The 27,774-nt window shown below is 39.5% G+C and overlaps 2 protein-coding genes across 16 annotated transcripts in view; one reads left to right on the forward strand and one right to left on the reverse strand.

Moving 5' to 3' along the window:
* Positions 1-15,739, forward strand: part of KMT2E (lysine methyltransferase 2E (inactive)) — a 90,675-nt gene extending 74,936 nt beyond the window's left edge. For all 4 annotated transcript variants that reach the window (XM_055590192.1, XM_055590190.1, XM_055590191.1 and 1 more), the window contains 12 exons: positions 2,835-2,999; positions 3,316-3,624; positions 7,082-7,336; positions 7,488-7,632; positions 8,269-8,519; positions 8,893-8,949; positions 9,089-9,652; positions 10,903-11,192; positions 12,086-12,174; positions 12,282-12,407; positions 12,581-12,678; positions 13,491-15,739. In XM_055590192.1, the coding sequence (XP_055446167.1) occupies positions 2,835-2,999; positions 3,316-3,624; positions 7,082-7,336; positions 7,488-7,632; positions 8,269-8,519; positions 8,893-8,949; positions 9,089-9,652; positions 10,903-11,192; positions 12,086-12,174; positions 12,282-12,407; positions 12,581-12,678; positions 13,491-14,996 (3,855 nt within the window). In that variant the 3' untranslated portion in view covers positions 14,997-15,739. The remainder of the gene's footprint in view (positions 1-2,834; positions 3,000-3,315; positions 3,625-7,081; positions 7,337-7,487; positions 7,633-8,268; positions 8,520-8,892; positions 8,950-9,088; positions 9,653-10,902; positions 11,193-12,085; positions 12,175-12,281; positions 12,408-12,580; positions 12,679-13,490) is intronic.
* A 2,244-nt stretch (positions 15,740-17,983) lies between these two features.
* SRPK2 (SRSF protein kinase 2) overlaps positions 17,984-27,774 on the reverse strand; it is a 248,944-nt gene continuing 239,153 nt past the window's right edge. For 11 of the 12 annotated variants that reach the window (XM_055590198.1, XM_055590194.1, XM_055590195.1 and 8 more), the window contains one exon: positions 17,984-19,639. In XM_055590198.1, coding sequence (XP_055446173.1) covers positions 19,455-19,639 — 185 coding nt within the window. In that variant the 3' untranslated portion in view covers positions 17,984-19,454. The remainder of the gene's footprint in view (positions 19,640-27,774) is intronic. The other variant, XR_008717795.1, reaches the window with a different exon arrangement.

Consider the following 27,774-nt stretch of genomic DNA (forward strand, 5'->3'; position numbering starts at 1 on the left):
CTTAGACAAGATCTCTGTAACCTGTTCCAAGTACAAAGTTATGTGATTCCAAATTACAGTTGGCCTCCAATGTGTTTACACTGAAGTAAACACTTAAGTGTTTACACTTAGTGAAGCACTAAGTTGGAATAAAAATTCTCACTAAACCCATTCCTTAAATGATTAAAATCCTATAAAGGGATATTATTAAGCAGACTTTCTTACAAAGTTTTCTGCTGACAAAAACTACTCTTTATGCGTTACTATAAAGCGCATAAACTGAGAAGTAAGTCATAAAAGTCATCTGTAGATCTCATCAGAGATCTCTCATAGTTTACTTTAGCACCTAACCCTCCAGCAATAACAGTGTGTCAATTCAACCCTGTCTGATTCCGATTCTGTATCAGGGTCTAACAATTGCCAAGCTCACAGAGAGTAAAAATGACTTTTTGAGGTCTAGGCAGTCATTGGCTTGGAAAGAATCTGGATAATTTAACAACCACATCCTAGTGGTAGACTTACATGACAAGTATCACCTAAACTACATCAAGCCCTGATGTTAGGGTCTATAGACAGTCTGCTGGGGCTAATTAAGACTCCTAATTTCTAGTCCCCTGTACAAACAGCTATAATTACCTCAAGTAACATATAAAACTTTATTTTTCAGTTAGATCTATAAAGTGGATGGTAAATTTTCAGTCATTAGATACTATATATCTGGTTGTGTGTCAAAGAATGTATTAAATTCTTGAATATACAAGCTGAATGACATGTGGAGTTTAAAAGTAGATTAGTAACTTTTTTTTTTTTTTTCACATAATCAAAGGTATGTTTACATTTTCTAATGTGTGTTTTTTAAGACAAAGCTAGGTTAAAGCTTTTAGGATAGCTGTTTAGTGCTTTCAGTTAATAGTTGAAGTAACTATAGGAAGAGTTATGCTTTTTATGTAATATGTCAGTGGTTGGTAATTGGAAAGAAGAAAATCAGAAGCCAGGAAACTTGGATAACAATTATGGTTCTGCCTTTTAGAAATTCACTTAATATACATGGGCTTTGGTTTCTTCAGCAGTGTAGACTGATTACTTTTAAGATCCTGACTAGCTCAAAAAAATTGAGTCATCTTTAAATAAAGGATTTTGCTTTACTGACAGTTATATTTGTTCAATTTTTAAATGAATGAATTTTGTCTTTACGCCAAATAATTTTCTCTCTTACTCTAAAACAAGTGAAAAATGGATTATGTCAAAGACACTTCTTTTTGCATAAATTCATATTTATCTTAGAAAACCTTGAATAATTGTGGATTAGAAAACACCTTTTTTGGGTGCCTGGCTTGTGGGTAAATTGTTTTACATATAAAATGATTCTTGCTAAGACTAGTCTGTTTCTTTTGGAAAAGTATACTTTTCTTAGATTTATTTTTAAATGTATAAGCGCAATAATGAACCCCGTCTCTTTCTACCCACTCCCATTCAACAGGTGAAGAAATTATGAAAATCACATTTTTCAGCTACTCCAGACTTCTAAATTTAGGGTTTAGAAAAGTCCTAATATATGGAGAAAGGATTTTTATAGACAGCCATAGATGAATGGCAGTTGAGTAAAGTGAGTTATAAGACTTGAGAGACATGAATTAGCTGAAGAATGCAGCTTTGAAACTTCCAGTAAAAAGATAATCTTTTGCCTATGTTCTTTATTTTAGTGTCTTATTAACCATCCCAGACCAAGAAAGCTAAAGATGCAGATATCTGTCCATGAACAAGTAACCTTACCTCTTTGGATCTCAGTTCCTTACCTGTAAAAGAGGGTGAGGATAACGCATTTATAAGACCAACACATTTGCAGTATGGTAGTTTGTTTTACCATCTGAGCCACCAGTGAAGCCCTTAACTAATTAGAAAGTTCTCAGAGGGGTTTTGTTTATATATTTCCCTTATCAAGTATAACAAAGGAAAAAAAATACAGGAAAGAGTTAATAGTTTCCTTAGTGTAGGTGTTTTGATGCTTGAATCTCTGCTAATTACTCCAACTCTAAAGCTCCAGTGTTGAGATGATCATGCAGCCAGATCTTGAGTTACTGATCTTTCCTACATCAGTGATGACAAAGAAAGACAAATGGATCTGAACCTCAAGACCTGGTTTTCTTCATTTGGAGAACTGGGCAGTTGATCGACCTGCTTCTTGTTTCTGGTTGAAACCAGAAGCATTTAACAGGCCCACTGGGCAAGGCTCTGGGTCTTGCTTTTAATGCTCTCCCTCCAAAGAGAACTGATGCTCAAAGGAATTTGTGCTGTTCCCCAGTCTGCCCTGGGAAGAGTAGAAGGTAGAGGAATGCCTTATAGGAATTATAATGGAAGACAAGAGAACCGAAATATAAATAATAAATAGCACTTATGGAATGCCTACCATTTTTCAAGTAAGGTTGGAAAACTTCATAGAGACTTTATATTTGAACTCATTAACAATTCAGTGAAGTTATTGTTACCCACCCAGGGTTGCTATGTTGCCTGGGGTCATGGATAGAGTCATGATTTCAACCCCAGTCTTCACCCCACAATATCCTGCTATGACATATCAATATATTCACTTCTTATATTTATATGAATTTAACTCTCAACATATTACCTTAGGAATTTTGATCTTTATGAAATACATTTGTAATGACAGGGTTTACCAAGATGTTCAGAATTCTCAGAAATGAACATAAATGTTTTTTTATCCCTTATTTACCATCAGTTGAAGTGTTTTGCTAACACCATCATAGAAATTTTTTTTTAATTTGCTATGAACATTTGGATTTTGAATTTTCTTCAGAGAAATATTTATTATGTCTCTTAAAATTTAAATTTCACAGACAAGAGAAGAAAGGAAAATGGAAGCAATTCTGCAGGCTTTTGCCAGACTTGAAAAAAGAGAGAAGAGAAGAGAACAAGCTTTGGAAAGAATCAGCACAGCCAAAACTGAAGTTAAAACTGAATGTAAAGATGCACAGACTGTCAGTGATGCTGAAGTTATTCAGGTATTACTTTTCAGGTCTACTTTTATTTTCACACTTAACCACTTTCTAATAAAATCTTCTCAAACAATTACATCTCTAAAGAATTTTTGATGTGATATTAGCCTTTCAACAGCATTTTTCAAATCCTTTGACAACTTAGGCTTCAGATATGAGACTTGCTTCGTTTTTGAGTAAGGGAATTTTTATGTCAATTTACAGTATTCATAAAGAAATTTGAGGAAGTTAGCTTCTGAAGCAGATTGATACCATTAGATTTCAACTACTATCTTTTATAAACATGGTATTCAAAGTTCCATTCTTTTGTATTTTGAATTAGGAACAAGCAAAAGAAGAAACTGCTAGCAAGCCAACCCCAGCCAAAGTAAATAGAACTAAACAGAGAAAAAGTTTTTCTCGGAGCAGGACTCACATTGGACAGCAGCGTCGGAGACACAGGACTGTCAGTATGTGTTCGGATATCCAACCGTCTTCTCCTGACATCGAAGTTACCTCACAACAAAACGATGTGGAAAATACTGTACTTGCAATAGAACCAGAAACTGAAACTGCACTAACAGAAATAATTACTGAAAATGAAGTTCCAGTACTTAATAAATGTCCAACAAAGTACCCTAAAACAAAGAAGGTATGATTCTTAATGAACGTTAAGAACTGTTGTCTAACAAGTTCCATGATGTTACATGTATTCATGTTTTAGGAATTAAGGCTATAACATTTCATAAGGAACAGACTGATAGTTATTTTTAAAGAGTCATAGTTTTTATACTTCTAAACATTTTAAAGAGAATTGTAAAAATACAAAAATATTTGATATATCGACTTCTTTTTGGTATTACAGTTATGATTTCTAATGATTTCCTTTTGCCTACTTTATGTAAATTTCTCAGAAACGACTGGTTTGAGACGTTATCTTTTCTTTATATATATAATATATATATTAATAAATTTTGTGGTATATAGGTAATTACAAGAATTAAATGTTAAATTGATTTTCATAGAATGTACTAAGGATGTGGAAATGTATAAAGGGTAGTTTTAATTTTGTTGGAATATAGTTGATTTACAATGCTGTGTTAGTTTCAAATGAACAGCAAAGTGATTCATTCATTCAAGATCCTTTTCTCATATAGAGTATCACAGAATATTTAGTTTCCTGTGCTATACTGTAGGTCCTTGTTGTCTGTTTTATTTACAGACAATCTATATACACAGACACAGTAGTGTGTATATTCATCCCAGCTTCTGATTCATGCCCCCCACCACTGGCTTAGATGGTAAAGAATCTGCCTGCAATGCAGGAGGCCTAGGTTCAATCCCTGGGTCAGGAAAACCCCCTGGAGAAGGAAACGGCAACCCAATCCCTTCTTCTTGCCTGGGAAATCCCTTGGGCAGAGGAGCCTGGCAGTCCGTGGGGTTGCAGACTTGGACATGATTGAGGAACTAACACCTCCTCCCCATCCACGTTTCCCCTTTAGTAACCATTTTGTTTTCAATTCAGTATCTGTAAATCTGTTTTGTAAATAAGTTCATTTGTTTTTTTAGATTCCACATGAGTGACAACACATGATATTTGTCTCTCTGTGACTGACTTCACTTAGTATGATAATCTCTAGATCCATCCCTGTTGCTGCAGGCATTATTTCATTCTTTTTTATGGCTGAGTAAATTCCATCGTGTGTGTGTTTGTGTGTGTGTACACACATCTTTAACCATTCAACGGACATGAGGTTTCCATGTCCTGGCTGTTGTAAATAGTGCTATGAACATTGGGGTACATGTATCCTTTCTGATTAGTTTTCTGCAGTTATATCCTCAGGAGTAGGATTGAAGGTCATATGGTAGCTCTGTTTCTAGGTTTTTAAGGAATCTCCATAGTGATTGTACCAATTTACATTCTCACCAACTTTGTAGGAAAGTTCCAGGAAGGGTAGTTTTACATCAACTTATTAATAAAAATCTTTCAAAAACTACTGTCAGTTTAATAAAGCAATTGAGGGAAATAGTTCACTGAGATCCACCACTTGGAGCTTTATAGTAACCTCAGAAATAACACACCACCATTATGAAGCTTTGTTTTACTCCCATTCTGAGTATAGTGGATTGGAACAGAATACCAAAGTGGTAATCCTTAGGCTCTTTGGGAAGTGGGGTAGATCATAAATGAATCCTTGTTATATTGTTTACAACAAAATACTTTGAAACCCAATTTATCTCCTTTTTGTTCTTACCAAATTCAGTATAGTTTATAGGTACTATGAAACCATGAGAAATACTTTAGTAAATGTAGTAAAAACCTAGTTTGAATCTGCAAGTATACTGTAATGGCTGGATGGAGGTAAGAGCTAAAATAAGAGCTCTGATTTGAAGTCTGTACTCACATTTTTGCACTTTGGATCCTGAACAAACAAGCCAGTACTTACTTTTGAAAATGACCATTATTTTTCCCACTTTGGAAGGACAAAAAGTAACCGCCAATTTTCTTTATAATTTGGATTAGTGAGGAAGAAAACAGATTCATGTTTCAAAGTAAAAGCTATCTTTGGGAATCCTCTAGCAGTTCTGAGCTCTCACTGCTGAGGGCCCAGGTTCAATCCCTAGTCATAAGCCATGTGGTGCAGAAAAAAAAAACTACTTTCTTGATGACAAATTATGACTTAAACCCTGCCCTTTAATTATTAGACTGTTGTGGGGCTAGAGATTTTATCTCCTGGTCTGAGATACAGATTCCTATATCCTGATATTGTTAAAAAAAAAAAAAAAAAAACCTTTCCCCCACAGGTTTTGCTTACGATATATACTATTATTTTAAACAACATACTGTTTGACAAGAGTAGCAAATGATCCTGAATTCCCATAATGTAAAAGCATCCTTCATTTAGTACATAGCACTTACTCTGTGCCAGGTACTGTAAGAAGAGCTTTGGTTATTTAACTCTTTTAATAATAACCCTACTTGTAGAGCTAGTTTCTATTATAACCCTTCTTTTATATAGGTCAGGATTAAGATGGAAAAAAGTTACATAACTTGCTCGAGGTCATGGTGTAAGTGGCAGTCTGGTTGCAGAATCCCAAGTGCTTTAGCACTGCGGTTCTTTTTCTTTTTCCCCCACAAAGTCCCCCAGCAAAGTCTTTTGCTGTTATTAATCTCTGTAGCACTGCATTCTGTTGCCTGTCCTAGAAAGGAAGTTTAACTACATGGAAAAAGAGAGAGAGAAAAGATGCCAAAATGCTTATCGTGATTATTTCTAGAAGTGAGGATGTAGGTAGATTTATTTAATGTGTGTGTTTCTGTATGTGTGAGAATGTATGTTTAAATACATATACACTAGTTTTTCTACATATATTTTTATTATAAATGGTATTTGTAGAAAATAACTAGATAGAAAAGACATAAATGCCCACACAGCAAAGAAAATATGCTTATGCTGACAAACTGGACTCCTTATTTTCATGACCATTAAACCTGAACTTTACTAGTTTTTTTTTGTTTTTTAAAGAAGGTGGTGAGGGTATTCAGATATATTCATATAGCCAGTAAAGACTGAATTATTATGTACAATGTAGATCCAAAAACTTCAACAGAATTAAAAGGAATATGTGAATTTTCAAAGCATGGGAACTTAATGCTAAAAGATTTCAAACCCCATAAATCAACAGTGATTGTCAATGCCAACAGCTTTAAAAGAAAAATCACATGCGCTGGCCTCAGCTAGAGACTGTGATGGGTAGCCAGGGTAAAAGAGCACTGCCTCATGTCTGACAGACATTTTCCACATAATACAGAAGCGGTAACAAACCTAACTGTAGAATTTGTCGTTTTTAAGGTGGTATTGAGGTGTCCTAGATTTTTACTATTTTATAAAAATATTCATAGAAGTATTACTGTGTAAAAAATTTTAGTAATAAGAGTGGATAACCAAGGAAATGCAGAATAACTTATATTGACTTTTTGAACATTGTATATGAATGATTTAAATTAATCATTTTAGATAATATGTCAGTTTTCAACTTGCTGTTCAAATACTCTATAGGATAAACTGTATAATTACATATATAGTGATCCAAATTTTGTTTCTGCCTAGCACTTGGTCAGTGAATGGTTAAGTGAGAAGAATGAGAAGACAGGAAAACCTTCAGACAGCCTTTCAGAGAGGCCGCTGCGCATAACTACAGATCCTGAAGTGCTAGCTACACAGCTCAATTCTTTGCCAGGTCTCACTTACAGTCCACATGTATACTCTACTCCTAAGCACTATATTAGATTCACTTCACCATTCCTTTCGGAAAAAAGGAGAAGAAAAGAACCTCCTGAAAACATATCTGGCTCATGCAAGAAGGTAAACTTTTCTTTGGATATGAAAATCTAGTATGAGCCAATGCCATTCTCATTCCATACTACCATTCTTGGTAGTGAAATACTTTGGGAATTGGCTGTACCTTAATAGCTGCAAACTGACTTCTGTTCACTTATTGTTTTGTGTATTTCAGCGGTGGTTGAAACAAGCTCTGGAAGAGGAAAACTCAGCAATTTTACATAGATTTAATTCGCCCTGTCAAGAAAGATCCAGAAGTCCTACAGTCAATGGTGAAAATAAAAGTCCACTACTATTAAATGATAGCTGTTCCCTTCCAGGTAGAACTTCTTTTCAGTGTTGTTTTAGTGTGGAGAATGTAGCAGGATGTATTTGGCATACACATATATATAAATAAAATATATATGCATATTTATTCTAATTATTATGTACCTCACAAAAGCAGCACAGATTCTTTACCATCTGAGGTACCAGGGAAGCCCAAAAGTAGCACATTGTTTTTTATATATATATATTCCCCCCCCCTTTCTCTTTTCTGCCTCCAACATTTTGGATGAAGATAGATATACACATGAAAACTATAATTTGCAGTACCATGTATGTTGGGGCTTATGGTTGAATTTTGGGCCTAGTTAGCCATCTGTTTTTCAGATTCAAAAGGACTCTTAGAAATCAGTTAAATTAACAGCTATACTTCCAAGATTTCTTGGCAACCTCTAGGCCTGTAAGCCTTCTGGCAAGATAATGCTTGGTACTGGTGAAATTGGGGGGAGGAAAATGGGGGTGAGTAGAGATTGCTTCATGTTAGTATTATTATCTTTAAAAACCTTCAAATTTAGTTTTGGGATGAAAACCATGATAATGATGATTGTCAATGTTTTGTGCCTTCCCAGAATGTATTACAGATTGTAGCAAATGTTAGCAGTATAATTTATAATTTATTATTTTACCAACAGATTTAACTACACCACTGAAAAAACGAAGACTTTATCAGTTGCTAGATACTGCTTACTCAGAAACCTCCACACCTACTCCTTCACCATATGCTACACCAACTCACACAGATATTACTCCTACAGACCCATCATTTTCCACTCCTCCACGGATAAAGTCAGATGATGAAGCTTGTAGAAATGGTTATAAGCCCATATATTCACCAGTTACCCCAGTAACTCCTGGCACACCAGGAAATACCATGCACTTTGAGGTGAGAAACTTACATGGCAAAAACAAAAGCCCATGGGGACGGGGTTTCTTTAATAGCTTTTCTCTCCTTTTAATAAATAGTGTAACCTTTAATAATAGTTTTTAAGGAACTAAGTGAAAACTTTGAACATCCATTTATGTGAATTTAAACTTTTTTTTAATTCAAATGAACATAACTTTCATTTTATTGATCTACAGAAGTCAGACTAAATAACTGTATATCAAACTGACTTTAAAGCCAACTATAAGGACAATAGAAATAAAAAAGTTTAAAACCAAAGTGTGTGTAGTAGTTTCTCTTAAGTTTTCATTTCTGTAAATATGGGTTTAGTTATATATTTTAATTTTCAATTCTGCTTCTGTCTTTTATGTAGAATATTTCTTCCCCAGAAAGTTCTCCAGAAATTAAGAGACGCACTTATAGTCAAGAGGTAAGGAGATATTAAGATTTTTTTTAATTGGTGGCTTTTTTCTTAGTATCATTATTTTGCTTAAATTATTGGTAGTTTTAATGTAAGTAGCTTCCAAATGTGATTATTTGTGTAATTTTTTTTTTAATTCTGTAAACAGGGATATGACAGATCGTCAACCATGTTAACGTTGGGGCCTTTTAGAAATTCTAATTTAACTGAACTGGGTCTGCAAGAAATAAAGACTATTGGCTATGGCAGCCCTAGGAGTAGGACTGAAATCAGCAGGCAGTGCCCTGGAGAAAAGGAACCGGTGTCAGATCTTCAATTGGGACTCGATGCAGTCGAGCAGACCGCCTTACATAAAACCATGGAAGCAGCTGCACACGACAGGACTGAGGCTGCCAGCCAGCTGGAGGCTGCTCACTCAGGGCGGGGCCCTCTGTATTCCTCCTGGGTAAAGAGTCCTGAGAGAACAGGCGTTAACTTCTCAGTAAATTCCAACTTGAGGGACCTGACACCCTCACATCAGTTGGAGGTTGGAGGCGGCTTCCGAATAAGTGAGTCAAAGTGCCTGATGCAGGATGATACTAGAGGCATGTTTATGGAAACACCCGTGTTTTGTACTTCAGAAGATGGGCTTATATCTGGTTTCGGACGGACTGTTAATGACAATTTGATCGACGGAAGTTGCACACCCCAGAATCCACCACAAAAGAAAAAGGTTACAAATTTAACAATTTATAGTCCTTTTAATAGTGTTTTATTCATACTGCTACTGAGGATAATTAATAGTTATGTATTATGTAAGGCATTCATACTTTATTCATATTAAATTATTGATGTGTACATTTTTAAACCTTTTGTCAGTGCTCCATTGACTAGATATTGTTTGCAGAGAACTAAATTATTATAAGGATCATGATTTCAGAGATCAGAAACTCAAGGTGATTACTTCACTTTGAGTAACTTTTAAAAATAACCACTTCCCAACCAAATAAATGGAACTGAGTACTATGTCTTCTTGGTGGTTTCATCGCTAAGTCGTGTCCGACTCTTGCGACCCCATAGACTGTAGCCTGCCAGGCTCCTCTGTCCAGGGGATTCTCCAGGCAAGAATATTGGAGTGGGTTGCTGTTTCCTTCTCCAGGGGATCTTCCTGACCCAGGGATTGAACCCTGGTCTCCTGCACTGCAGGCAGATTGTTTTACCCACTGACCTATGAGGGAAGCCCCATTTGTGTTATTACCCTTATTTTACATAGAACATGAGGCCCTAAATGGAAGAAATGGCCTCTTTCCTCATCAGTAATACCTATAGTATTTTTAGGCCATGGATATAAAAGTATTTTGAAAAGTATTGTACTAAGAGATATAAGTATTATATAAATAAATAGTTCCCTGATTTACCACCATTATTTGGTTGGCAGACCTACTGAAACAATAAGAATGCCTTATTTCAGAGCAGTGGGAGAAACTACAACACGTATTTATTTGTTAATAGGCTTATTGCTTTTCAAGTCAAAGAATTTTAGTGATGTGTGCTTTTAATTTTTATAACAGAGTCCAGTTGGCAACTTTGTGGGAAGCAATATAGTATAGTGGAAAGAGCACGGGCTTTCAAGTAAGACCTAGGTTCGAATCCCGGCTCCAACACTCACCAGCTGTGTGACCTTGAGTGAGTGAGTTACTCAATTTCCTCATCTGTAAAATGGGGATGATAATATATACCTATTTCATAGGGTTGTTGTGAGGCTTAAATGACATAACGTATGTAAAATCATCTAAATACAATGCCTGGCATAAAGTAGGCATTTGCTAATTGTTTTTTTATTGTTCTTTGTTCGGAATCAAATTATTTTACATAATTTTCCTAATGTAAATATAATAATTCTCTTTAGAAAAAAGAATAGATTGTTTCTAATATTTAAAACAAGAATTAAAGATGTGCTTTTCCTTATCTTTCTTGCTTAAGGTTTCTCTATTAGAATACCGGAAGAGACAACGTGAAGCTAGGAAGAGCGGCTCTAAGACAGAGCACTTTGCGCTGGTTAGTGTATCACCTCACACAAGTGGCAACTTGAGCAGCAGCAGTGGTGATGGGTGTGCCCACAGGAGTGAAAATGGGGAGCAGGTAGAAAGCGCTGCTAGCCTACCTTTACCAACACCAGCTACAGTTTATCATGCTACTTCGGAAGAAACCAGCAATAACGGTACTGTTAAGGAAGTGTCTGCCAGTGAAAAGAATGAACCAGAAGTTCAATGGTAAGCTGCCTGTTTGAAAAAAAAAAAAAAAAAACACAGACCTAATTGGTAACTTTAGAACTACAAACAAACAGTATACCTTCTTATGAAAGTAATCTTTGTTATTTTATCTCCCAGTCAGCATCTTGGCTCATTTTGAATGGACCTATACCTGTAAAGATTTGAACTATGCTATTCTGCAAAACAACAGATTTTTGTTAATCAGTTACTTCCTGTTTGTTGTTGTTCTCCTAAGGCTAAGCAGATAGCGGTTTGTAATATTAATTTTGACAGATCCTTTTTGCTGATAGATAAGGTTTTAACCAAGATATTTATTTGCCTGTGTTGTTAAAGGTCCATTGTATCTACTCCTTGATAATTTTCACGTTTTTCAAACAAATACTCCTTTCCAAAGAACCTTTATCATTGCATCTCACAATTTGTTTACCACCCTTATCATTACCTTGAAACAACAATCATGTTGAGTGTTTCTTCAAAACGAATAGAAGCAGCTGGCTAAGGAGGGTCTTGGCAAAGGCCAGGAGGCCACGTGCATTTTACATTTTGGTCCTCTTATAATCCAGACACAAGGTAAATCTGTAAGGGGTATATTTGGTCCCTTTGGTAATCTGAAGTGATGGTCTGAATGTTACCATGCTACCCTTCAACAACCTCCTCTTCACCAAGAACTTGCTTAAGACAAAGGAATGGAGTCTGCTTGGGTTCTTCAAATAAAGGATAAAAATCTCAGTTTGGGGAGGTGTTGGGGGTACTATTTTCAAAACTTAACATCAAAGTATTTTCCTTAAAGAGCCAAAGCCTTTATACCTGGGAGGATATGTTGACCATCAAGTGGCAAAAAATGATCTACCCAGCAATAACTTTTAAACTGATGATATGACTTGATTTTAAAGGACGGCCTCAACTTCAGTGGAGCAAGTGAGAGAGAGGAGTTATCAGAGAGCTCTGCTTCTCAGTGATCACCGAAAAGATAAAGACAGTGGTAAGTGAGCTTGTTCCTTTGCCAAAGAGTGGAGTCAGCTAATCCCCCTGCGCCCGTCCTCTGCATTCCTAATGTTCTCTCCGGGTCTGCTTCTGCTTCGTCTCTAGGGGCAGAGTCACCATGTGTCCCATGTTCACCGAATCATGTTCCGTCTTCTCCTTCATCTCATTCAAATCACATTCCCCAGTTGCAACCCAAGGGCCCAGTCCCTTCTTTCAGTGAACTTACGGAAGGTCAGTAAGCAGATGACCTGTCATGGTGGTGGTTTTAAATACCTTTTAAAAGCATAAAGGAGAGAGCCTTTCTAGACATTGGTTTGAATTAATAGAATGTACATTGAAGTATTAGTAAAAGGAAATATTTATCATGTAATTTTACATTTTCTGTGATTCCTTATGCTTTACAGATCCTGATCCTGAAAATCTAGAACCCACAACTACAAATGAATGCCCATCCCCAGATACTTCCCAAAATACTTGTAAAAGTCCTTCAAAAATGAGCAAGGTAATAACAACATTGACCTTTGAACATGGCCATTCTGAAAAGTGGATGGTAAAGTGCACCTGGAGATTTTTCTGCTGTACCCAAGTATCAATTTGTGATTTCTGGACATTTTTCCTGTTAAAGTTCCAACGTGGTAAACACTTCAGCAGCTTATGTTTGCTTCAGCAGTTTTACCCCTTCCTTATGCTAGTGTCTAGGAAATTTAGAGTCTGTTCATGAAATATTTGACCAGTCAATTAATTCTCTAAACACAAAAGGTCAGATGACATTCATGTGAAAGAAATGCTACCTGTGTCCTGGATCATGAATACATGATAACCTAATGGGGCAGTATCTTTGGAAACTAATAATGAGGCAGTCTGATTTTTTCTTTCTCCTTAAAGAACATCATTATATATTCACATACTCTCATACTTGGATTATCTGTATTTGAACATTGAAAAGGTATTACGAATGAAAACAGTTGGGGGTGGGGAGCAAGTTTATCAACCCTAAGCAGATTTGTCATTATTTTAGTATAGAAATTTGAAACTTGCCTCAAGTGTTTAAGGTGCTTACGGGAAAAAAATGGAGATTAATGTCCTTAATTTGTGTTCAATGAAAATTTGGGGAATTCAGTTGAAGCTTATTAGCGGAATTTGTTGAACTACTTAAAAAACTGGCTTTTTAGTATCTGAAACCTCTGTAGTTGTCTTCAGACCTATCCTTTTCCCTGCCCCTTTTAAAATGAATATAAAATGAATGTTATAATAACAAACCTCAATGTATACAGAATGTTTCATAACTTTAGATAATTTGTTTTCTTTACATAGCCTGGTTCACCTGGACCTGTAATTCCTGTTCAGCCACATGGGAAAATACTTACAAAACCAGATTCCCATTGGGAGGGAACAGTTATTGTATCTGAAGCTGAGAATGGTGTCCACCTGAAAACAGAACTCCATCAAAAACAGCTGTCAAGTAACCCCCACGCACTTTCAAAGAACCATCCTCCACAGCCACTCGTTCGCTGTTCATCTGAGCAACTTTCACAAAAGCTGCCTTCTGCACCCATGAAGTTGCACTGTCCTCCGTCACCTCACGTAGAAAATCCTCCAAAGTCATCGACGCCTCACACGCCTGTACAGCACGGCTATCTCTCACCAAAGCCTCCTACACAGCAGTTAGGCTCTCCCTACAGGCCTCACCATTCACAGTCACCTCAAGTTGGAACACCTCAGCGAGAGCCTCAAAGAAATTTTTACCCAGCCGCACAGAACCTTCAAGCCAGTACCCAGCAGGCAACTTCTGGAGCATTATTTACACAGACACCCTCAGGACAATCTTCGGCAACATACAGTCAGTTTAATCAGACAAGTCTGAGCAGCACGGCACCACCGCCTCCACCCCCTCCACCCCCTTCTTCTTCGTCTTATTATCAAAACCAGCAGCCCTCTGCAAACTTTCAGAATTATAATCAGCTTAAAGGTAGTCTTTCCCAACAAACTGTGTTTACATCAGGACCAAATCAAGCACTTCCCGGCACCACAAGCCAGCAAACAGTTCCAGGACACCACGTTACTCCAGGGCATTTTTTGCCTTCTCAGAACCCTACTGTTCACCATCAGACTGCTGTGGTCCCACCCCCTCCTCCACCCCCACCTGCTCCAGGACCACACCTCGTACAACAGCCAAGCTCCCATCAGCCACACTCAGTAGCGCACGTGGTGGGGCCTGTTCACGCTGTCACCCCTGGATCGCATATTCATTCTCAAACTGCTGGGCACCATTTGCCACCACCCCCTCCCCCTCCCGGTCCTGCCCCTCATCACCACCCCCCGCCCCACCCTTCCACAGGACTCCAAGGTCTACAAGCACAACACCAGCATGTGGTAAACTCAGCCCCTCCCCCTCCCCCTCCCCCTCCGCCTTCCAGTGTTCTGGCTTCTGGGCATCACACCACGTCAGCTCAAGCCTTACACCATCCACCTCATCAAGGACCGCCACTTTTTCCTTCAAGTGCTCATCCAGCTGTACCACCGTATCCCTCACAAGCTGCACATCACACCACTCTGGGACTGGGACCCCAACACCAGCCTTCTGGAACAGGGCCACATTGTCCATTACCAGTTGCAGGTCCTCATCTCCAGCCCCAAGGACCAAACAGTATTCCAACACCTACCGCTTCAGGGTTCTGTCCTCATCCTGGCTCTGTGGCCCTGCCACATGGGGTCCAAGGACCTCAGCAGGCATCTCCAGTGCCTGGACAGATTCCAATTCACAGAGCACAGGTGCCACCGACATTTCAGAACAATTACCATGGTTCGGGGTGGCATTAAAACGGACTTCAAAAACATTTTTTAAAATGTTCTGTAAGATAAACTGTATATTTCATATGTACCTGTTACGGTACTTTTTAAAGCTTGTACATGAAACTTTGTATAAAAAAAGAAAAAACACCAGTGCTCTTTCATTGTATTTTTCCCATTTTTGCTTTTTAAAATTCCTTAAAAAATGTGCTGTTAAGCCAGTGTTAGTATCTTTTATTTTGTAAGTGAACATTCCAGCTGTTTTTCTGGCAGTAGATTTGATGCTACATGATCCTTAAATTTTATTGTTGCAGTTTAAATTCATTTAGTGAATGTTTTCTATATTATTTTATACATATGCATTAACCACACAGCTAGGTAATGGCAGTATGAGGATTTTCTTTCTATCAGCAGTTCTGTGAGTGCATCTTAGGTATAAAAAATGCAATACAGATTTTTATATCATTTTATCGGTTATTTGCGAGCAAAATGTAATTTAATGTATAAATGATTTTTAATGTCTCCTGACTGTAAATACTGCATTTCTTTTGCGTATATAATTGCTTACAGCTTTTCTCATTTGATATATAGCATTGTACATATGACAAGTCTTTGCAAAACTATGTGATCTTTGTGAAAGTAGTACAGTCTATGGCTTTTAATTTCTTTATTTTAAATATACTGTCACATTGAAGCACTGGTTGGGCATTTTAATTCATGTTAATAAACCACAATTATGTCAGTTTTACCAAATTGTCCTGAACAACTTCTGAGATTGGGGTCTGTTTAAGCGTTTTTTTGTTTGTTTTTACAAACGTTACCTTTTCCAGATAGTTTGTAAGGAGCCTTCCATTTTCTTTAGCAACTACTACCTCAGTTGGACTGGACCGCAACAAGCGTCAGGAAGCAGTAAAGGCTTGTTCCTGTAATGTTCCTACATGTCATTTTGCAGGAGCAAGAGCCATAGGAAACTACCATGCTACATAAATGCTACAAACATTCAGTTATCTGACATCATACGAAAGGAATCCATTTCATTAAAGCAGCACATGATTCAATTATAAACTACTTTACAACCTTTTGAAAATACAGAGTATCTCACCTAAAAACAGGAATATCTCACTTGGACATGTTAGCACATGACTGAAGTGTCCTACTGATGAATCAAAACTATGTGAAAACCTTAAATTAACACAATAATGTCTAGCTATAGTATTTAAAAGACTAGTAGGAAATAAAATTTGTTTTGCGTGTACAAAACTAAAGGAAAAGTAGTATTTCTTAGCTAAGCAAAATGAAAACGGCCTCTCAAGTGAACATTTTATAGCTGAAATATATTATTTTGGAATAGTACTTATTATCGTCTACCTCTCAGGAGGAGTAAGTATAACCAATAGAAAGGACAGTATTTGTCAACACATCTTTCATCATCCAGTTGCTTAATTTGGCACAGTATATGAAATCTGTGTACGGGACAAAAAAGTAGACAGACTAAAAATGACTAAGATTGGCAGTAATATGTTTTACACTTTTAATTTCCATTTCCTTTTAAAAATAGCTACATTAACATAGCTTTGCTTAGGGCTCAATCCTGATCATCTTAAAATTTTAAAAGAACTTAGGTCAGCTTTGCCCTCTTTGATCAGCAGACAAAATTCTACTTACAGTATTCACTAAAGAAACATCTATCTGAGAAGAAACAGCTTTACATCATCTACTGCCTGACTGATAGTTTTAAACAGAAGACAAAGTCCCATAATGAATTATCAGTATTCACACTTCTTTAAAAGGACTGTTCTGAAGATTTAATTCCTCATAGTTTTATATTTGCCTACTACATAAATAAGTATACAGAAGCCTTTCTGTAAACTCCATTAATCTCTAAAAAAGTAATGGGAGAAAACTGGAATTTAAGAAGTATCTCAATAGAAAAACAGTAGTTTATCCTGGTTAGCTAGCTATAGATGATCCAAGTACAGGAAGAAGCAAGTTAGTAAATCAGTTTTCACCTAGAAAGTTTATGTTTTTCTGAAGCTCCTATATCCACTTTTCCTCTGCCTTGGGGCAGTCCTAATTTCCAGCCAGCCAGCTTCTGAATCTGCTATAATCACATATGTGATCCACTGCTTGTCATTTTCCATGAAGACTTCACACAGACTAGAGAAAGGAAAAGATAGGACATTCAACTAAAATCACTGAGCTGGCTATAGTGTTTTGCATAACCAGTGATTCTCATTGAGCTTATATGCGTTCATCATCATCAAGTCACCAAGAATATGCTAAAAACCAAAGTATACCTAATACCCTTGTATATTCTTTGTAGAACAATTGCTTTTACATTTGTAAACTAGTAGGCTATTTTATAAGTGACAGATCCTAACAAAAGTAATAATAACCTAGACTGTTTTCTAACATGGGCCAAAACTGTATTAGACAAACTATTCAAGTGTGCTATAACCCTGATAAAAATTCTTACAGACTTAGGGAAGACATACATGTATTCCGTGGTTCTCGGGAGAATGGTTCCTGTGCACGTCATGGATGGCATCACTGGTCTACAGCCACTATCTTTCACAGAACCTACAAGGTAACCTGCAGCCTCATTAGAAAAATTTAGCATTCATATCACATAAATGAATGCTATCTTCCACCTCACAGCAATACGATCTAATGCTGATTCCCAAGAGAATTACGTGTCTCATTCCTTCACAGTGAATAGTTTAAAAAAATAAAACTGACAGTGCTCAAAATGTAATCAGCATGTTTTTGATGAAATATGAATGGAAAAGGTTCACAGAGATTCTAGGTTCTGAATCTATAGTACAGCATGTTTTCTAGACCCTTGTCATAACCCTTACAAACAATGAATGTTTTCCTCATATTAAGCCTTGATGCATGTTCTACATTTCTTTCAACAGGAATGCTGGTATGTCCTTTAATTCTGGTTATACTACATTAAAAGGATAGCAAATGTTTGTTTCTATCACTTCAAATACAGGCCAATGACCAAGGCAATGTCTGGGAAAAAAAAACCAAAACACTTTAATTTTTAAGACAACTGCAAGCACCTCAAACAATGGATTATTGTTACAACACTTGTTATCTTTTCACAATCTAGTTATTGCAAAGGCATATGGATAAATGTTAATGGACAAAGTCAAGAAAAACGAGGCACCTTGAGGAATGTAAAATTTAAAAAAAAAACAACATTCAATCCACTGATTTCTAAAAGAGGCTAAATGTACCTCTATATATTACATTCTAAAATTGTATTGCCTACTATGGTTTGTGTCCTGGATTCTACAATTTTAAGGAAATGCTTAAACAAAATTGTGTGCAACCTGCAAAGGGAAAATCATTTTCTCAACCTCAATGCATGGAAAGACAATGAAAAAGCTAGTAAAATTTGTTGTAGCCACACACAAAACTGTCTCTGGAATGAATGCAGTCCCTGTTTTCTCTGAGATGTTAGTATTCTTTCTTCCCATTGCACTGCAAGTTGTATATACCATACCTTGGTTCTAGACAAACACGAATAAGCTTTTCCAAAAAATATATGTGTATTTTTTCATTCCACACACTGAACATGTTTCTCATGTCCAATTTAATCTATGTATAGTTTAACTTACAGTGCCTGGAGGAAGCAACACCACGTGGTACTGGGCCACCACATTTTTAAAGGGAAATTGCTCTTTTTCCTTAAAAGTACTTCTAATTAAAAATATGCAAAAATACGAATGGGACCACTAAACTATGATGTGTATTTCAGAACGAGAAGCATGTCCTTTCTTTAAAGTGCCATACAGGGAATGACATAACCTAGAGCCAGTTGTTTAAAATCCAATGCAAAAGGACTGTCATGGAATGAAAAGTTTGCACAACTCCTTGGAGCAGTTAAAAGTCCATTACATGCAACTTAGGCTACAAAGCACTCAAGACTGGGTAGCTTTTCTGAAATTTGAGTCCCCATCCCATATTTAATGTAAATTAACATTTACAGGGTGCATTTACATACACTATAATACAGGAGTGATGTCCCTTTGCCAGAAGATCAAATTGTACATTTCCTTGCTATTTCTTGGTTCCAACTTGATAATTTCTTAAGATTGTAAATTATATAGTACTCAGCTAAAATATTTCTTCATAAATAGTTACAAAACCTGCCAAAACACAAGGAGGAAAGTATTTTTCGTTCAAAAAAAAAATGACATTTGAATGTCACACAACACAAGAAACAATGCTTAGAGACATGTTATTGTTTTCAGAAGAAAAGTGGGTCAGTAAACTACTAAGCTGAAGACAAGACTGCCCTTCCCCAGGATCACAGTGCACAAGAAGCGAAACGTCAAATGACAGTACCTCAAAGCAAAACAAAGGTCTGAGGATGAAGCCAGCTCACTTGTAATCCTGTTAAGAATGAGAGTCCCCCTTTAGGGCCAATGCACTGGACAACATGGGCCAGATCAGAATGGGTGAGTGCAGAATCTGCTAAGAATTCAACCAAGGATGCCGAAGGCATTCGCCCGCTGAAGCTCGTTTTTCTGGAACCATTTCTAGCATCGGGATCAGGAAATCTGTAAACTGTGCAGCATCTTCATGGGGCCAGCCATACTTCTCCACAAGTACATCAAAGAGGCTCCAGGGCTTCAGTTTGGTGATGTGCCGCAGCTCTCCTACAGGGAAGAACAGGCAATGTCAAGAAAGCTTCTCAAGTGCGTTTCCCATTGTTGGTCCAGCTGAGTTCTTTACAATAAAGCAGATACTTACCTTTGCAACACTACACGACAACAAGGGCCAGCTTCCCCACTGAGGAAGCTCGGTGAATGTAAACGGGTTCATTTAAAGGGAAAATTCATCTGTATCAGTTCCAGGTTTCTTTAAATAAGCGGAGCACGCTGAGGACACTCAGAGTATTTTCATTTGCTAAGATGGATCCAGGTACTCTTCAACTTGGGACTCTTTGCAATTTGCTTCTTTGCTTAGAAAAAGCTTTAAGATACATGCTATTTTAAACTCCTTAAAATAGACTTTTTTTCCTGCAGGTTACCATGAAAAGAAAGGGGAATCTTTTCATCTGGAAGAGTGCTAATGAAGAGAACTTTGGGTGATGTATCAATACTTTATCTCTACTGTCCAATATGGTCGCTGCCAGCTCAACACAGCTACTGAGCACTCAGGATGGAGCTGGTGACTAAGGAACAGAGGTTTAATACTTAGTTTAAATAGCTACAAGTAGCCACTGGCTACTGTTACTGGACAGCAAAACTCTAGAGTCCACCCAAATCAAAATCCCACTGATCTCCACAAATCTGTTCTAAAATCTATCAGACATCAATTTATAAAAAGCCTTAAGTTATCCTTTTCAAAATTTTCTAACTGCAGTATGAAAAGTGCCAGTCATGAACAGCCCTCTTCATGTCAGAGTGACTGACATGCTAGTAAATGGTCTGGGAACTGTAATAGCCTTTTTCATAATAGGAAAAAAAGTCATTTTAAGTCAAAAGGACAGGATGACTGTCATGAAGAATAACTCATTTTCCCTGCTGGAAATGTTCACAGGAGGTCCCACAGGACCTGCACACCGCGAAGCCACCTCCATGCCCTGGGGCCCAGGCTGCTGACAGACGCCTCACACACGGGCTGGGCCAGTTCCTCTCTCTGGGGATGCCCGCTGTGGCCTGAACAGAGCAGGGGGGCTAGCACACAACACGCGCCCAGAGGGTCGGTCCTGCGCTCACAGAGGTCTTCTCAGGAGGCCTGGTGTGTGACTCAGAGTAGATGCACACCCCTCCTCTTTCTTTAATCATAGATAAGGTAAAAGAATATCCCAAAAGACAGTATCACAATGTAAAATAACAAAAGGAAAAAATAACTTGTAATTACCCCATGATGACTTCCTTTTGGCCTAGATGCTTTCAACCTACATTCTTATGAACTGGTCTGTCTATGGGGTTGTCATGATGTGCACACAGTTCTGAACAAAGAAATCACAAGACTATATCTCTGGGAAAGGGAGAGGGTGTAAGTAAGTTCCTGACTCCCACATGAAGACAGGGCTCAGAGCCAAGCATGGAGACCAAGAGGCAGCTGTCTGCCATCTGAGAGGAGCAAGTGTTCCCTCTCCTGGCAACAGACAGGCTCCACGAGAATAAGTGGGAGCAACCAATGAATGTTCACCCCTTTACCCAGAAACTCCTGTTGTAGGAATCCTACCTAAGGAAATAAACCCTGGCCCCCAAATATGCTCACTGCAAAATTATATTATATACTCACAAAATTGTAAGTGTTCAGTCATCAGAGAATTGTGGCCAAAAACACAGCCAGACCCAGTACATATACTTGGTGAATATTATTTAATATTACTCAGTAACATGGTGGAAACTGTATGGCCACATGTTAAGTAGTAACAAAAGTCAAAACTACATTCTAGGGACTTCCCTGGCGGTTCGGTGGTTAAGACTCCACATTCCCAGTGCAGAGGGCATGGGTTCAAACCCTGATCAGGGAACTAAGTTCTGTATGTTGCCTGGCATGGCCAAAAAAACCAAAACTATGTTCTACAAATGATCCCAAAAGTAATTTTCAAAGAGCCATAAAGATGGAAAGCAGGCGTCCCCAGACATCAGCTTTGTTTAAGGTTGTTTCTTCCTCTTTCCGCATCCTCTCTAACGCAGCTCCACTGATTCTGTAGTGACTGCTGATGTCACCAGGACAACGTTAGCGCAAACTATGGAGGCACACACGCAACATGGCAAAACCCGCTCCACGGGGGACATCACCCTGTGCTGGGTGGGATAAGCACTCTCCAGGTTTGCCAATAAGAGCAACTGCTGAGCACGAGCTGCTCAGAACTGGGAATCTACTCCTGAGGATGCCATTCTCAGACTAAGCTCCATGAACAGGCATCCAAGTACACACAATCTTCCATGAAAGGAGAGCTGCTTCATCATGAGAGATGCCTTAAAATCTGCATAGTAACAGGAAAACCATACAAGGCAGGAAAGCTATACTATCAACTGATAAAGATGGTTCCAAAAGAAATCCTAGAATATCTGACACACTTCTGACCAGGTAAACCCACACAGAAAACTGTATGTACAAAGATACTGAATACATAACAATATTGCAATAATAAAATAGTGTGTTGCCTCTAAAATGAACAAATATGTGGATTAGAAGGTAGGTGGGAAAACTCTACAATGCCAAGAAACACGGGTAATGTACTCACCTCACCCTGTCATCATATGTACAACTTATATTCAACTGCATAAGCAGCAGCAGCACTAACTTATAAACAGTTGACAGAAGTTACTTAAAAACAAACCCTAAGTGCCCAAACTCACACAAATTCATACATGCAGTAGCCTTCCTGGTGGCTCAGGGGTAAAGAATCCACCTGCAATTCAGGAGACCCAGGAGACACGGGTTCAATCCCAGGGTCAGGAAGATCCCCTGGAGAAGGATATGGCAACCCACTCCAGGATTCTTGTCTGGGAAATCCCACAGATAGAGGAGGATGATGGGCTGCAGCCCACAGGATCACAAAGTCGGACACGACTGAGCACACACATTCCTAGAACTGCCAAGAAAAGGCTCCTTTGATAAGGGAGGGCCTCAAGTCCACTCATCAGCTCCAGTCTGACCCATAACACTCAAGAAACACAGCCACCCCCATTCCCACCACGTATAATACAAAACAAAAATAAAACTATCAGATAATAAAACATTTTTAAAATATTTTTTTACTATCTGTCCTACTGTACAAATAGCTTTTACACCTTGGCAATTTTTCCCCTTAGGAAAATATATCAAGATATGTTTTGTTGAAACAAATTGTGCCAATACCAAAACACTTGACTGACAGTCTTTACTTCTTAAACCGTTTCCAACCCTTTCTTGCGTAAAGAATGCCGAGTAACACGTAACTGTCCCTCGGCATCAAGCTCTCACACACATGCAGGCCACCTGGGTGCCAGCAAGGCAGCGCTGCCTCTCAGGCTTCCTGACCTGCTCTGTGGGCAGAGCCTCCCGACACACACACGAGGAGGCTGATGGCAGCAGGCCTGAAGGAGGGGCCTCCCTGAGGAAAGGCTCGGGTCGGCCACTCCACATGCAGGCCCTGGCTACGAGCTCTTGCTAAGGAAAAATATTAAGCACTTCTGTTCCTCTTCTCTGGAGTATTATTTTAGGTGGCTTATGAAGGAAAATATATTATTTTGCCTATGAGGTTATAACATTCCAGAATTAAACACAGAAGCATGTGAGGTTTTACACCACACACAGGGGACTATAAAACAAAATCCTGGTACTGTATTACTGGTAACTAAAAAAGAAACCATGATATAAAATAAATCAGGACAAATTTCAGTAGCATACACAGAGAAAGGAAACCTATCAGTAGATACAGGTACTAAGGAAGACAAAAAACTTAAAAATTCTGAATAATTTCCTACAAAGTACATGTAAGTAAATATTTGAGGTCAAATTCTAAATGAACCCTACCTCCCACACAAATAAAAATTAACTCAAATGGATCCTAGACCTAAGCAGAAGAGCTAGAGCCATATGTTTTTAGAAGAAAACAGAAAAATAAATTTTCATGACCTTGAAGTAGATAAGGGTTTCTTAGATATTAGATTAAAATATCAAAAGCACAAGTAACAAAATTAAGAAACAGAAAACTGATACTCAAGTATCACATGCACATTCAAGAGAAATGAAAACATTGTATCTACACAAAACTTGCACATTAATGTTCACAGCAGCATTATTAATAGCCAAAAGGTGGGAACAACCCAAATGTCCATCAATTGGTGAACAGGAAAATCCGATGTGGTCTGCTGCTGCTGAGTCACTTCAGTCGTGTTCGACTCTGTGCGACCCCATAGATGGCAGCCCACCAGGCTCCCCCGTCCCTGGGATTCTCCAGGCAAGAACACTGGAGTGGGTTGCCATTTCCTTCTCCAATGCATGTAAGTGAAAAGTGAAAGTGAAGTCGCTCAGTCGTGTCCGACCCTCAGCGACCCCATGGACTGCAGCCTACCAGCCTCCTCCGTCCATGGGATTTTCCAGGCAAGAGTACTGGAGTGGGGTGCCACTGCCTTCTCTGCCAATGTGGTCTAGTTACATGAAAAAAAGGATGGAGCACTGATTAATGTTACCCATGGATGGACTTGGAAAGCACGAGAGTAAATGAAAGGAGCCATTACAAATATCAACATACTTTATGATTCCAACTATATGAAAAAATCCAGAATAGGCAAATTCATAGACAGAAAGCAGACCAGGACTGCCAGCGGCTGATGGTGGGGGGATGGAGGGGGAGTGCTAACAGGCCCAGGGTTTCTTTTTGCAGTAATGAAAACGTTCTAAAATTAGACAACAGTAACATTTGCGTAACTGTGTGAATATACTAAAAATTACTGAAATGCACACTTTGAAAGGGTGAATTGTATGGTATGTAGATTACACCTCAATAAAACTGATACTGAAAAACTGGCACAAAGCTTACCAAAAAATTAACTTTAAAAAAGAATTCCAAGGCTGTTTAAGGATGCGGTAAAAACAACTCACTACTGAGGAGCTCAGAATAAATGACAGCAATCAATGGGATGAACTATGACAGAATTTACCTGAACATGCTGTAGCAATTTCACTGCCTTTTTTTTTTAAACCACATGCTCAAATTGAAGTAGTTAAACAGTGACTGAAACCTAGTCTCGGCAGTGGCTGGCTATCTTCCTCGCGCCCTTGCTATGTGCTGCATTGTACATATGGCCTCTGACATCATCACACCGACTCCTGCTGCAACTCTCGCAGCGGGGCTCTGTCACACAGCCTCCCTGCGGGGACCTGTGAGACGACAGGCATCACCAGGACTGGCCCAGTGTAGGGACCGTTCCCACCCTGCTTCCAGCTCACAAAGGCCACCTACAGCTAAGACTGGGACTCCAGTGAAGACTTCAAATGCCCCTACTGTGGACAGAACCCCACTTCCTCTGGCAGCCCCAGCCCCTGCTCACACGGAGCTCAGGTCCTGAGAGAGTTTATCACAGAGAGGAAAAACCAGACTTCTTATAACACAGAATTAATGCTCCCGATAAAATCAGAGTTAAAGCAGTTTATGTTTCAAAGGCTTTAAGACTCACAAGTATGAAGACACTTTATTCTGGTTATTTGCAGAATCAAGTGCCCACTGAGCTCAGCCGAGCCAACACGCGCCTGCAGGCCCATCTCAGCATCTGGCACCCACATGACAGAGCGGGGCCTCAACTGATGCCTCGTCCTTCCTCCCCAGTGTTGCCAGGCCGGGCAGCCCTCAAGTTTACAAACCACTGTAAGCCTACCTGGGCTACCTCCTGTCTTCACTGCGTATGCCTCATGGAAATGCTATGATCAAGAAGGTTTTAAACTTGAAACCAAGCAGATCACGTGGGGCAGCGCCCAGCCAGTGCAGGCCAAACACCATACAGGAGCTTTTCTCTTCACAGAAATAAGAGAATGTGATGATTTTTAGGTAATTCTGGAGGTAAGTTAAAAATCAACCTAAAAAGTTTCATCTGAACGTTAAAAATCAAGAATAGTACCTCTACTAAAACCCGGCTCCTGAGAATTTCCTAGCAGTCCAGTGGTTGGTACCCCACACTCTCACTGCCGGGGCCCAGCCTCTACCCCTGGTCATGGAACTAAGATCCCACAAGCAGAGAGATGCAGCCAGAGGAAAAAACAAAAAAAGACTGAAAACCCAGCTCCTGAGTTTCACCCTCTCCTGCACTTTTCTCCTCCTCCTACTGGACATCACTTACCCTGAGGTTGCCTGCAAATGTAGTCCTTTGACTACACATGAGTTTCTTGCATGCTCTGAAATTTCCCACTGTACTTACGAGGTCTCTGGTCTGACACATACTATCAGTCACATGTATTACAACACACTCAACACCCTCAGCTAGAATCAAGCAGCTTCTTCTTTTTAAAGATAACCATCTCCTCTGATATTTCCATCCTCAATACAGCAACTTTTACTAAAATAATGGCGCCACCTGTTTGGCAGAACAATGAGGTGTGCTCCTGACTGGACTGTTTTTCTCGCCGTCACTTTCCTAGGTCCGTGTCTTAGTCCATTTGCCGCTTACAGCAACGAACTGCCTTCTCACTGTCCTCGAGGCGGGCGCCAGTGTGGCGGGTGAGGGCCCTCTTCCAGGGCAGAGGCTCTGCGTCCTCTGGTGGTGGAGGGGCCAGTGAGCTCTCCAGGTGTCTCCATAAGGTGCTACACCACTCATAACTTGATGCGTCTTCTAACAGCCCTGCTCCTAACACTGTCACCTTTAGGGGTCAGGCACGGGTTTGGAGGAACCCATACTGACACCCAGACCAATGCGAGCCAGCAGGGGGACAAGACCCACAGAGGCACTCACTTCTGCTGGGCCACACCTTGACACACAGACCAAGATGGCTTTTCTTATATATCTTTGAGGCTAGTCCCACACTCAAAGACCGGAAGATTAAATCCTAATATGGTGAGAACAGTAATTACATTTCTGGCCAAAAAAATGCACCTCAATTTTAAAAGGCCTGACCAAGAAACAATTCAAACTATTAGCAGTTATTTTATCCTGAATTTTAAGCAAGATGATGCCACTTAGCTGCACCTCAGTTTTAGCCGTAAGGCACACAGCCCACTCCTCCTCCCCAGCGTCAGGTGGGGGTGAGATGTGCTTCCCGCCCAGGAGGACGGGGAGGACAGAGACCGGGAGGCCACTGCTCGGCCCTCTCGAGCCCCCTGCTTTCCAAAGAGGCGTAGGCAAAGGAATGGCAGTTTTCAATTTCACCTTTCTCTACCAGTTCTGGCACAAAGGTATTTTAGAAGAAATTTTAAATGGATCCATTTAAGATCCCATTATTTCTAGAACACATATACACTTCCCTTACTGGTGGAGGCATGCCAGCACACATTTTAACTACAGCCAAGGGACACGGTGAAATCAACTTCATGACAGACTCTCACTCATCATCATACTATTCCCATGAGTTCTGTGAAAGCCCCAAATCCCTCATGAGTTTCAGAGTTACTACAAATCAATAATAATCAAGAAAGAATGTAAGTCCCCATTCCCAGTCACTGTAGGGGATTTCCTACCTAATCATTCAAAGGAAGGAGAAAAGGACTCTAGTTGCCAGAGTAACACAAGTCAGCTCCGGGTCAGTCTACCTCTACCGAGGACGCCAGATGCCCTTCAACTCTGCAGGCCACCTTCAAACATGCTCTTCAAACAAGAGCCCAGCCACACAATCTCCACAACACACACACATGACAATGTGATGATGGAGCAGCAAGGTCCACACAAGCACTTTATACTCCCCTCTGGGCGCGAGCAGTGCTCCCACTGTCCGAGGAGTAAGGGCACTACGGGAAGGCCGGTGTGAAAGCCAGGACCCTGGACAGAGCACCCTGAGCCGGACTCAACCATGGGGCACATCAGGACCCCAGGGTCACTTACCAACACCTGTTGAAGGAGCCCCACAGGTGCGGTGAGGAGAGGGCTCCAGGCCCACCACTGGCTCTGTTGGGACTTGGCAGCTTTCACCCCCTGGTGCCTAGAGCTCAGATCAGAGGCAAAGCCCAAGAGGAGCAAGGGTCTCCAAGCAGGGTCTCCATGAGCAAACCTGTGCACAGGCTGTGGGCAGAGGCATCTTCAAATCATTTGCCTCACTTCATTTTCTCACCATTCAAGGCCCCGCCTTTTGTCCCTCTTCAGCTTCTTCCCCACTACGCACAGTGCTGGTCCCTTGTTGCTACAGAGCCAAGCGC

Source organism: Bubalus kerabau, chromosome 8 (genome assembly GCF_029407905.1).
Source record: "Bubalus kerabau isolate K-KA32 ecotype Philippines breed swamp buffalo chromosome 8, PCC_UOA_SB_1v2, whole genome shotgun sequence".
NCBI lineage: Eukaryota > Metazoa > Chordata > Mammalia > Artiodactyla > Bovidae > Bubalus > Bubalus kerabau.